Here is a 12,691-nt window from a genome sequence, read left to right as displayed (position 1 = left end):
ACAAAGGTTTTGTCTGTATTCAACCATTCGTCCCAAACATGAATATTACATGCCTTTGAATAGGCCTAAAAGATAACCCTAACCTAATAAAGTTCAGCCACCAACCACAAATCACTAATAAATGGTATTAAATACAAAATGGAAGAAAAATAAGACATCAATAAATTGTCTTAATTGGTAATTCAACTACTAAAGACAAGTCTTCTAATCACTTTCCAATATCAGTCACTCAATTATTTTATTGATTTGATTCTTGAATCTTCTTTGTATTGCTTCTTGTAATTGCTCGTTCGAGTACATGGAAGTAATCAGTTATTAGATTCATATCAATCTCACATTGATTGAAGAGGATAACTAAACATTTTTTATAGGTGTGTAGAAACCTCTCCCTAACAAACTCGTTTTAAAACTGAGGCTGATGACAATATGTAACAAGTTAAAATGAACAATTTTTGCTAGTAGTGGGTCTGAGCAGTTACAAATGATATCGGAACTAGTCACCGGTTAGTGCCTCAGGAGGTGGATTGAGAGATTCCACAATGGTTGGAGAGGGGATAGTGGAAACATCTTCCTAATAATATGCATTTTAAAATCGTAAGGTTAACGGCGATACGCAACCGGCTAAAACGGACAATATTTACTAATAGTAGGTCTAGACAATATAAATGATATCAGAACTAGTCACCAAATGATGTGCCAGGAGGTGGATTGAGAGATCCCACAACATAGACAGGTCATCCGTTATTAGAATAATAACCGCACACAAGCATTCAGTCAAATGACATAGCTTAACAATGTTTTGACACATTTAGAGCCTTGGGACAAGACGAGTCTCACTATCATAGTAGTGCCAATCATATAGCAACATGTCATATGATGATAAGATTGACTATTTGATGCTTGAGATTAGGAGTGAAGTATAAAGAATTGTGTGGTTCAGCAGCTTGTCAGTGACATGCATCCAATTACTATGTGTTGTTTGCCTTTATGACAATAATTACAGTCATTCATATCGGTCGGGCCAAGCCCTCGCCCTTTTTCAAGGAAACAACAGCCACTCGATGGTGATGAGCTTCAATGACCTTAATAACAACCTCTAGACAAAAGAAGAAAGAGACCAAAAGACCAGAAAACCTGTTTGTTTATCTTCCTACTAGAATCCAAGATCTTATTCAAAGGGCTTCTTAGAAAACAGGGGGGGTTATACATTTTATAAGTAGTGTACTATATAAAGTAAAACATGTATGTATCCTTTCAGCAGTGTGCAAGGATCAATAGCTTGAAGTACCTTGCTGAGAATATGGTTTTATGACATATAAACATACTTGATAGAACTTTTGGTTGGGGTGATTCTGAGCCATCAGGTGTAACCATAGCTTTGTGTTTTAACTTCTAGGACCGATGTCCTTGAGAGCACAGATCTGCTCCTCTCCCATTGCAGACATGACAGTTACTACAAGATCTTTTCTATGAGCGAACCCCTCTTTAAGCTATTGGCATGAAAATAAATGGAACAGAGATGGTGCTGCAGAAAGCTATAAAGCAATGGCTTGAAGGTTTGTAAATGTAATGGTATAATCATTTATGTACCTGCCTACGCAGATTTTCATCCTTGGGGAGCCTCAGACCATCCTTGATGTTTCCATTTTCAGAACGGAGACTGACCTGCAAAATTACCAAGTCAATAGGTCTCGACTCAAGATCCTCGTGCTATAGATTAAGATTGCAAAACTCCTTCCAATCGAACTAACGGCCCAAGCTCACCACTAGCAGATATTGTCCTTTTTGGGCTTTTCCTTTCGAGCTTCTCCTCAAAGTTTTTAAAACGCATCTGCTAGGGAGAGGTTCCCACACCCTTATAAGGAATGCTTCATTCCCCTCTCCAACCGATGTGAGATCTCACAATCCACTTCCCTTGGGGGCCAACGTCCTTGCTAGCATACCGTCCGGTGACTGGCTTTGATACTATTTGTAACGGCCCAAGCCCACCACTAATAGATATTGTCCTCTTTAGACTTTTCCTTTCGGGCTTCCCCTCAAAGTTTTTAAAACGCGTCTGCTAGGGAGAGGTTTCCACAACCTTATAAGGAATGCTTCGTTCCCCTCTCCAACTGATGCTATCTCATGCGGGGTCTCACACTTTTGTTATGAACTTATAACAGGGAGCTTCTCTCTCTTGGGAGGGGGTGAACGGGGATATTTCTCAAATCTCAATTGAAGCAAAAGACATTGATCTAAGCTTCGTATATAAAGCAATATCATGTTTCAATATAATTGAAACTTACAAAACCATCCTCACATATATCAATCAGATGATAGTCGGTGTGATAAACATAGGGAACCTGCAAGGAATACAAGCAACGTTTGTTAGTAGAATAAAATTAGTACTTAGAGAGTAGAACACAAGAAGAGAGTGACAAAGAAATTACATCGTATTTCTGAGAAGAAGGAACAAATACTTCAAGTATCTTCCCATTGAATATGTCAATTGCCACAAAGTGCCATATTTTGGCTGCCATATATCATCACTTTTTTCTATCTCCCTTCATTTCAGGTCGTTGAAGTTTCTACTTCAAAACCTTGTGGCAATTGTTAATGCTTCAAAGACGTTTTGTTAACCAAGAAGACAAATGCAGCATGAAGATTATATCCACGATTGTTGGGAGAGGAGTCCCACATCGGCTAATTAAGGAGTTGATCATAGGTTTATGGGTAAGAAATACATCTCCATTGGTATGAGTCCTTTTAGGGAAATAAAAAACAAAGTCATGAAAGCTTATGTTCAAAGTGGACAATATCATACTATTGTAGAAGTTTGTGGTTTTTAACATGGTATCAGAACCACACCCTTAATCTAGTCATGTCAACAGAATCCTCAAATGTCAAACAAAGAAGTTGTGAGCCTCGAAGATGTAGTCAAAAGTGACTCAAGAGTTGAACAAAGACCTGTCAACTGACTTAAACAAGCAAGACAAGCATGACCGTGACATCCTCCCTATCAACCGACTTAGACAAGCAAGACTGGAACATCTGTCATGCTGCCATAGGTAACATGCCTTGGACAAGCATGACCGTGACATCCTCTCCCACTTAACTGGTTGACATCTCTATCAACCGACTCTTTACAACTCTGTGTTGTAGGCTGAAGTTGACTTTTAGGTCTCTTCAATGTGTTTCAGTTGATTTCAGTGTTTCAAAGTCTCGTCAAATCTATAAGGAGCTGTGAAAACTACTTCTTGGTAGTCAAAAGTGACTCAAGAGTTGAACAAAGGGTGCCCTTTGTTCAAGGGCTCTAGAGAAGAAGTCGAGCCTCTATTAAGGGGAGGTTGTTCAAGGGCTCCATAGGTCTCAGGGGAGGCTCTCTGGTGTACTTTGTTCAATAGGAGGATTGTTGGGAGAGGAGTCCCACGTGGGCTAATTAAGAGGTTGATTATGGATTTATAAGTAAGGAATACATCTCCATTGATAGGAGCCATTTTGGAAAAACCAAAAATAGAGTCACGAGAGGTATTGCTCAAAGTGGATAATACCTCCAAAACCAAAAATAGAGTCACGAGAGCTTATGCTCAAAGTGGATAGTTTCAATTTCGTGGTTTTTAAACACTATTAACATTTAGCCTGGCATCTACCTCATTGTTTGCACTGTACAACACACAACAGGGGACAGTATATGGCCCGTATGTTCCTGTTGAACTGTTCGACGGCATGTCCCATAGCAAAACTCAATAAGTCAATAAGCCAAGTCCATATGCATTTTTGACAAACCAAGGCGACAAATCATATTACGCATCCAATTAGGGTGAAAGAAATACTTGCCATTAAAAACAATAAACCGATTATGCCAAATTTTGCACAACCTCTTCGAAATTTATTCCCCCTGCAATTGTTACTGTGGGATAACACATAATACGTAACTAAACGGCCCTGGTTTCATCAACGTTGCGAAACAAGAGAAATTAAAGGGGAAACCTAAATCAATCAGGGAGACCCTAAACAACAGTAAGAATTTCCATAATCAGTGGTCACCGAGCAAAAATTCAGGGGACAATCTGCACTAGGAAATAGAAGTACAGAAACAACAATCAATCAAACGTCTGCCCTTACAAAGAGCCAAGGAAAAATTATAACAAAGAATCTAGACGAGAAGCTTAAAAAAATAGCACAAACCCCCAAAATTTACTCCATGGAAGAAGATCAAAGTCAATCTCCGAAAAGTTACAGAGAAAAAAAAAAGAAAGAAGGAAACCTTGCAGGGTCTGTTATTGATTACGATGTAGCCATTTCTGCGAATGGTTCAAGCTTCCTGAGGCGACGCTCCGGCGTTGGCCTTAGAGTCAAAGTGGTGCTCCTAGTCCGACATCGCTGCTTCGATTTCAGACCCCTTTTTTTTCTCACTTTCTCTCAGACGAAGTAATCGGCTCTAATATTCCCGGCTCTTCAGAGACACAAATCCCGAATTGAAAGAGATGAAATCGTGGCCGTTGGATTAAGTCCCTCCCGCTTTCGCATCGCCGTTTCTAACTGCTTTTTTCCCCCGTAACAAGAAAGCGCGCGAAAGAGAATAAAAGCATATCATATAAATTATTTTTAATTAAAAAAAAAAAAAAAGAAAATCGAAAGCCTTTGTTTTTTTTTTTTTAATAAAAAATCTCTATTTATTGCAAAATTATCCAAAAGTCTACAAAATATAATATTCTATTTTATTTTCAGTCCTTTTACAAAAATAAAAAAAAATAAAAAGGAAAAAAACCCTTTAATCTTTATATTTATTCTTATTCCACCAAAATTCAATACTTTTATTTGTTAATTAAAAAAAAAAAAATTAATATCACAATATGAATTTATGGTTAAATGCTTGTCAAATTAAAATTCAAATAAAAAAAACAATTTAATATCACAATATGAATTTATGGTTAAATGCTTGTCAAATTAAAATTAAAAATTTAATTTTTGAAATAGGTAATTTCAACTTTATCATAAAAAAAAATATACACGTAACATTAGGGTAAATTATTGCATGTTGGACTGAACATAGCTGCATGAGCTCAATACTAAAAAATATTTAAAAATGTTGGAAAAAAATGTATGATAGTCATTTAGCGTAAAAAAAATAAGAATAGATTTTTAAAATATTAAATTATAAGTTTAGTTCGGAGGGTTTGTATCTGATATTTAAAAATATTTAATAAATTTATAAAGCTTTGATTTTGTATTTGATATATTTTTTAAAAAATTAAATTTAATAAACATAAAATTGAATGTTATAAAATTTAAAAAATGTGCTGAAAATTAAAAAAAAAAAAAAAAATTATTAAGATTTATTATACCATTTTTTAAATTTTAGGATTATTAGATTAGAAGGCCCACTTATGGAAGAAAGAGGCGTGATTTGCTTAGACAAAGAGTTTGAGTCGTCGAAGTCAGTTCTTTAGAAATGTGAGTCTCTTTGGTTTTTCTTATGGTTTTTAGTTGAACTTATTGATCAAAATTGTGGGCTCGAAACGTTGTCGGCTTAGTAGATTGGTCATTGGCATGTTACCGAGACTCACACGCCTCAATCAATCCACCAAATCAGCAGTGGGGTGATGCGTGAAATCCACATTTTCTCAATGTCCTTTCAAGTGTTTGATAAAATGCCAAGCTGAGCCAGTGGGGTCAACAGGCATGAGGCTTTGAAATAATGGCCGTGGCTGTTGATTATCCATCGATTTGGAACAGAAGTTGGTGGCCAGACACTCCATCTAATCAAGTAATGCATTTTTTTCTCACCCTCCCCTCTTTTGGATTCTTTTGATGCTGCCATTCTTTGCTGGTAGGTAGAATTTCACGCTAGTATGAGTGCTGTTTTGAGGCTAGTATGAGTGCTGTTTTGAGACTTTATTTGTGAGATCGTACATCGGTTGGAGGAGAAACGAAACATTTTTTGTAAAAGTGTAGAAATCTCTCCTTAACAAACGCGTTTTAAAACCTTTAAGAAAACCCTGAAAGGAAAAGTCCAAAGAAAACAATATCTACTAGCAATAGACTTGACTGTTACATTATTTACGTGAACTGTTACATTATTTACATGAATGTTCTTCAAGTTCTACTAGCATATAGAAATAAGTTTAGGAAAAGCTTAACCAAATTGGCATAATGGAGGGAGAAGCACATGCATAAAGATGTCTCCTATGGACGGCAAGAATTAGATAGAAATAGATTTGAGCTCCAGCAATGGTCCCAGGCATGATGAATGGTTTTCATTTCCATAAAGTTCACGGCATGTTGAAATTCTCCCAAAGGTCCCCCTCAACTACCATATTCTCCATCACAACTGCCCTGCTGAAATAATAGTTGAAAAGAATGATGGAAAAGAAAATTTGGATTTCATCAGCAGATTCTCGGGCCTTCATCATTGATGATACCTAAAGTCTCGAGATGGAGAAAGGAGATAAAAAAAAGATCAGGACCTTAGTGGTATTCGTTGAGGATTGTTGAAGTAAAGAATACATCTCTATTGGTATGAGGCCTTTTGAGGAAGCTAAAAGTAAAGTTAGAGTTTATTCTCAAACTGAACAATATCATACCATTGTGGAGAGTCGTGGTTTCTAACATGGTATTAGAGTCATGCCTTTAACTTAACCATGTCAATAAAATTCTCAAATGTCGAATAAAAAAGTTGCGAGTCTCGAATGTGTAATCAAAATGACTCAAGTGTTGAACAAAAAAATGTACTTTGTTGGAGGGTTCTAGAGAAAGAGTCAGCCTAAATTAAGGGGAGGCTATTTGAGTCCGAATGAAAATTCTCACGTTTCAGTTCCCGGGCCAAAACTCAAAGATTTGACATACAATTCCGGTGTTGCACAATGAATATTAGGAAAGAAGAAATACATCTACATTTGAAATATATCTTTCCAGGATGGCTGTACTATACACTTCCCCTTGAAGAAGGGAGTTTTCAAAGAACCAAAGTAGAACCCCAATTCTTTTCTTTTTGATCTATTGAATCCATCTAAGCCGATGGTTCAATGTCCTTGAGTAGTCCAACTATCTGCTGCATGCTTGGTCGTTTTGATGGAAGGTCGGCTGTGCATAGATATGCAATCTTAAGGGCCTCCTCCATTTGATCATCTGGACCTGTAGCTCGAATTTTCGGGTCAATAGTTCTTGATCCTTGATTCTTCCTCACAAGTCCTCTTACCCAACTCACCAACTCAGTTTCTTTTCCCTCTGGATAGTCATCACCTATAGGCTTTTTACCAGTAACTAGTTCAAACAGGACAACACCAAAGCAGTATACATCAGTTTTGGGTGTTATGGAGTCATTCTCGGGCTGTAAGAACTCCGGTGGCGTGTAACCAGGCGAACCACGGGAAATCTCTTCACTTAGACCATTGCCAAAAACCTTTGCCAGTCCAAAATCTGACAATCTGGGTTCCAAGTTATAATCCAGGTAAACACTACTGGCTTTAACATCTCGATGAATGATCGGAGGTGAGCACCCATGGTGAAGAAATGCGAGTGCTCGAGCAGTACCTAGCGCGATTTTGTGGCGAAATCTCCATGTTGTTAACATACCTTCTGAACCAACATTTTCTATTCCACTGTTGTCAATTTCCTCCCATGTATCTGTGCTCCAGTCCTCCGTTGTTTGAACACCTAGTGGCAAGTCATGCAGCAAATTCTGCAATGTCCCATTCTCCATATAATCATAGATAGCAATTCTTTGATCCCCAGCCAAGCAATATCCAGTTAATGGCACAAGATTAGGGTGTTTAATTCGACCAAGATACTCGAGTTCTCTTGCAGCTTCCCGCTCTGTCAATGTAGAACCATGGACCAAAACTTTCACAGCCACATGAATTCCCCCAGGTAGAAAGCCCCTATAGACAGGGCCAAACTTTCCTTCTGCCAATAGGGTGCCCCTGTCGAAATTCGAAGTCGCAGATAATAGGTCTGCAAAGGTTATATTCAACAATGGCTTCTCAAAAATCACTACTGAGACCGCTGTGGCCTGCTTAACATCAGCCACCCATGTGGTTGCATCAGTCTGGAAAGAAAAGGGCCCTGAAATATTATGCTCTTCTTTGTAAGAGGCCTGCTTTACCACCCACGTCCTGCTTTTCCTTCTGCATCCGAATGCTAGAAATATCACTGCTAGAAGTAAGCAGGTCATGGAGAAGGTAACAGCCAGAGCCAACTTCAAGACCTCGTGTTTACTGGGTTTTCTAATGAAAAGACTCGGATTTGCAGCAATGGGGCAGCTATTTGCTGCCCCAAGGAAGGCTGCTTGGAGGGCTTTGAATGAAATTTTGGAATCACAAAAGGTTAAGTTATTGTAGGAGAAGTTGAATCTCTCCATCCATGGCAGTTTTTGCAAGAGCGATAAGGGGATTTCTCCACTCAAATTGTTCATAGAAACATCAAGAATTTGGAGTGTTTTAACGCTCAAAGATGGAATTCTCCCTGTAAGATGATTCAGGGAGATGTCAAGAGTATTCAAATGGCTCAATTGTGAGATTTCGAGAGGAATGTGATTGATGAGACCAGATTTGGATAGATTAAGGTATTCTAAACTTGAAAGCAATTGAACATGTGGGAATTCCTGGCTGCTAAAATTATTATAAGCAAGATTAAGGTACTTAAGATTTTGAGCCCGCTCCAAAATCTTGAAAATTTCTCCACTAATCTGATTCTCAGACAAGTCTAGATACAACAAATGAGACCAATTATAACTAGAATTGAGCTGTACCTGAGAAATTTGACCCTGAAATTGATTTCTGCTTACATCCAACACCTTCAACTGTTCTTTGAACAAGCCCATAACCGAACCCTGAAACAAGTTTCCAGATAAGTTGAGAGCTGCCATGGCTGTTAGCCCAGAAAAATCTGAATCATGGCCATGAATCCCATTTCCTGCAAGGTTCAAGCTTTCCAGCTTGGGAAATGCAGCCCCAAACCCATCTGGAAGCGAGCCATTTAGCCGATTACACGAAAGGTCCATTAAAACCAGAGATTGACAATTAAGGATCCCTGACGGGATCCTTTCTTCAAACCTGTTATGGTCTAATTTCAGGACTCGGAGACTAAGCAACGAGCTCATAGATTCAGGAATTTTCCCAGAGAAACTGTTCACGGAAATGTCAACACTTTCAAGCTGTCCGAAATTGCAAATACTGTCTCCAAGAGGGCCAGAAATCAGATTAGATGAGAGATTGAGCCTCTTGAGTAAGCTTAAGCTCCAAAAATCTGTAGGAAACCCCGTGATTTTGTTGTTGCTAAGGTCCAAACTCTGAAGTTTGCTGAGTTTTCCGACAGTGTTGTCGGGAATTGCGCCGGAGAGGCCTACACCAGAAGCCATGAACTCAATAACATTCCCTTCTTTATCACAGAAAACCCCTTTCCATGTACAAACAGGAGCAGAAAAATTGTAGAAATGAGAAGAACTCAAGCCCACCTTCTTTAAAAACTCAGAGATATAAAACCCATCTGTATTAGGTTGCTGAGATGCCAAAGGTTTGAAGAACAGGGCAAGAACTAAAATGGAACCGAACAAACGAAAACCCATCTCAGGAAATTGAAACATAGGACCAACCCTGAATCTAAAATCCCACCCCTTTTAGATTTTCCAAAGCACCATTACTTATTCACTGAGAATCTCTCGTAAAGGGTCCTGGGTCCATCTCCGGCACCTTTCCTGGATTCTGCAACTCCATCAAGTTCCAAGACTAAAAACCCTCTAAAAGCCATAGTCCATTTCCCAAACCTTTATAATGACCAACAATAGAAAGGACTTCAAAAAGGCCAACTTATAGATGTTGAAGAAGAAGAGGTTGGGATTCATAAATGATGAGGTGAGTTTTAAATGGAAAGGGAGTGTTAGGTTGGGGGATTTATCAGAACTTGCTGGTGGGAATTCAATGATTCTTTCAGTACTGAATGAGTGCTGCTGATCATCATAGGAAGCAACTAATTATTCCAAATAAAAATCTGGGTTTGAACAGTATCGAGTTGCAAGTGTTACGTTGGTTAATTTAGGGAATGATAATAAGTTTATAAGAAAGGAATATATCGTTATTAGTATGAGGCCTTTTGGAAAAGTCTAAAGCAAAGTCACGAGAGCTTATGCTTAAAGTAAACAATATCATACCATTGTGAAAACTTGTGATTTCTAACAAATAGAACTACATTTTGGGACTCTAGTTTCACTTTCTGACGCCCGCCTTCCGAATCCAAATTTTATAATACAGATCTTCCGTTCAAGAAAGTGCCATAGGCATCATCTCCAGGACCCAACTGCTACACCCAAAACAACAGATTAGTTTATTAGCACTAAGTGATTGAAAAACATATAGTTTTAAAAAGAAAAGCTTCAAACTTTTTGAGTGTGAAAAGAAGAGATCCAAGTAGAGGGTTCCCACTTGGAGGCAAGGGCTTAACTTTTAGAAGGGAAGTTTGTGCTTAAAGCCATCTATTTTTCATCATGCACATGAAAAGGAAGGACAGGCTTAGCATTCAAGTATTCTGAGGAATCATCACCTTCTTCCCATGTTTAGCTTTCTACAGAATTCAATTCTTACACTGTTCTTGCCCAAACTCCAATGCCTCAGTAAACTTTCCAAACACCTTTTCCATTCTTCCATACCTACAAGTTTGAGCTAACCTACGACTACTAAGTATTGTCTGTTTTAGTTTTATAACACGTTTGTTAGAGAGGTCTCCACACCTTTATAAGGAATGTTTCGATTCCGTTTATAATTCATTTTAAGATTTTTTTTAGAATGGTACAATATGAGTTAATACAGTGATCGATCAAATTATGTTTTAGTCGGTGATTCCATTACTTTTTCTTTTTCCTCCCTTTCATTTTTTTTAGAGATAGACTAAATGACAAGGAAAGAAAGGTCAATGCAAAGGTAGGAAGTATGAACATGGGTAGTGGAAGTTGTGTAAATTTNAAAAAAAAAAAAAAAAAAAAAAAAAAAAAAAAAAAAAAAAAAAAAAAAAAAAAAGTCAAACCTCCAAAGACCACCTCGTTTTTCTCAAGTAATTTAGATTGTTTTTCCCACCACCCCACCCATTTCTTTTCAGATTTTGATATATTTTTTTAAAGAAAATTATTAAACACTCTAATATATAGTTTATAAAATAATATTATTATTTCAAAATCACTATAAAATAATTATATTTTGTATTTAGGGTGCCATTAATACAGCAAAATAAATTATTTGATTAAAACAGAAATTAATTAAGCTAATTGAAGAAGTATGAACAGTAATTATGATTAAATTAATGATGTGTATTAACTGAGGGGGTAAAGAGTAAAAATAACTCAACAGACATAATGACTTTCATAATTACCAACATTTCTCAGTTTTTAAGTAAATGCTCCTCCCACTTTATACTCTAATTTCCTTTTTCTATAATCTATTTTCCCCCCTTTTTCCATTTATTCTCATTATTTTATTTTATTATATTAATGAAATTTTATTTCTTTTAAAAGATTTATTTCTAGTGTGACGAAGAAATTAATTATATATAAAATACAAAAGGAAATAACATTTTATTTTTAGAATATTCCCATTTTTTAACCTACAAAGTTATTATTAAATAGATTAAATTTTGTTGATAATGAATTTGGTAATTTTAAAATATTATTAACCAAATTAATTTTTAGTTTATTTATTTTAGTTTTAGGCTTATCACAAATATAATAATAATAATAAATAAATATATGCTTCTCTCATTGTTGGGCTCCGTAAATATGGGCCTGTCACGACCATACCCAGTTCTATATGGGCCTGCCACTTTTATATGGGCCAAAGATTCCCTGTCCAAAGCCCAAAGTTTTGTTTTCGAAAGGCCCATTATCCTCTAGCTATAGATTCACGGGATAATGAGTTTCCAAGTTTTGTATTTTGTTTTGGGAATTTAGCTGTGAATTTAAATATTTTTTTATAATAAAAATGAAAACTAAATGATACTAATATTGTGTAAACTTTAATTTATATATGAAAAAATAATTTAAAATTGAATTATATAATAAAAATAATTATTAGATGGGCCCTTAATAGCTTTTGAATTAAATTTGTGATAAATATAATAATAAGGTGATAAGAAGGTTAGAATTACAAGTAAGTCCATTACTTTCTTTTTGTTGTTATATGACAAGTGGAGAAATTATTTATTACTCAATTGATGTGCCTCTTAAGTGGCGGGAATGTATACAAATTTGACTGGATTGACCCGAGTAACCGAACTAAGGTTCACAATCCAACCTAATATTATCCACCATACATGTTACATTAATTGAGTTAGGTTAGATAGCTCGCGTTAATAGTATTATCGAATCATATGAACACTTCTAAATGAAGATAATTTTGGTGGTGATAAAATTAACGTCAAGTATCGATGTATTCAGGTTGAATTTGATGCACGAGATCACTTCCAAATCGGGAACCCTTTTGTCTCGAGATCGATGTTTTTCGTCAACGGAACAGAACGATATCTTAACCGTTCACATAAAGAACTATTTATATAAAATTATAAAGTTAGATTAACTTAACGTCTATTAAATTAGGTACAAAAATGGTTAACACATCATAATCATCATCTTAAGATTGATCAGCTTTACATTATAGGATGCAAATTTTGGTGAAAGAAAATTGTTAAATTATTAATTAAATTGTGGAAGTGAAATTATCGGTAGGAT

At 36.4% G+C, this 12,691-nt stretch overlaps 2 protein-coding genes across 3 annotated transcripts; both read right to left on the bottom strand.

The window, feature by feature from the left end:
* Positions 1-914: 914 nt before the first annotated feature.
* LOC111780032 (eukaryotic translation initiation factor 5A-2-like) lies at positions 915-4,536 on the bottom strand. Of its 2 annotated transcripts, XM_023660288.1 has the most exons (5): positions 4,247-4,536; positions 2,430-2,742; positions 2,286-2,342; positions 1,591-1,665; positions 915-1,490 (listed from the first exon to the last, which is right to left on the bottom strand). In XM_023660288.1, exons 2-5 carry the CDS (start codon positions 2,517-2,519, stop codon positions 1,386-1,388), a joined length of 327 nt encoding a protein of 108 aa, XP_023516056.1. In that variant the 5' UTR covers positions 2,520-2,742; positions 4,247-4,536; the 3' UTR covers positions 915-1,385. The 2 variants fall into 2 exon arrangements, 1 of the variants encoding a protein (XP_023516056.1); XR_002812789.1 differs by having other exon boundaries at positions 1,397-1,665; positions 2,300-2,342.
* A 2,160-nt stretch (positions 4,537-6,696) lies between these two features.
* Positions 6,697-9,936, bottom strand: LOC111780031 (probable LRR receptor-like serine/threonine-protein kinase At2g24230). The gene has a single exon (XM_023660286.1). It carries the CDS (start codon positions 9,563-9,565, stop codon positions 6,992-6,994), a length of 2,574 nt encoding a protein of 857 aa, XP_023516054.1. The 5' UTR covers positions 9,566-9,936; the 3' UTR covers positions 6,697-6,991.
* Positions 9,937-12,691: the final 2,755 nt, after the last annotated feature.

The sequence above is a fragment of the Cucurbita pepo genome, chromosome LG18 (genome assembly GCF_002806865.2).
Source record: "Cucurbita pepo subsp. pepo cultivar mu-cu-16 chromosome LG18, ASM280686v2, whole genome shotgun sequence".
Lineage (NCBI taxonomy): Eukaryota > Viridiplantae > Streptophyta > Magnoliopsida > Cucurbitales > Cucurbitaceae > Cucurbita > Cucurbita pepo.
The sequence above is the reverse complement of the archived record's forward strand: the minus strand, read 5'-3'. Positions and strand labels throughout refer to the sequence as shown.

Bases quoted from the DNA above. Each gene is read 5' to 3' on its own strand.
- LOC111780032 (XM_023660288.1), bottom strand. From the start codon at position 2,519: ATGGCAGCCAAAATATGGCACTTTGTGGCAATTGACATATTCAATGGG. The intron at 1,666-2,285 runs GTAAGTTTCAAT...GTAATTTTGCAG, and splicing joins ATATATGTGAGGATGGTTTT to GTCAGTCTCCGTTCTGAAAA. The intron at 1,491-1,590 runs GTACATAAATGA...TCATGCCAATAG, and splicing joins ATGAAAATCTGCGTAGGCAG to CTTAAAGAGGGGTTCGCTCA.
- LOC111780031 (XM_023660286.1), bottom strand. From the start codon at position 9,565: ATGTTTCAATTTCCTGAGATGGGTTTTCGTTTGTTCGGTTCCATTTTA.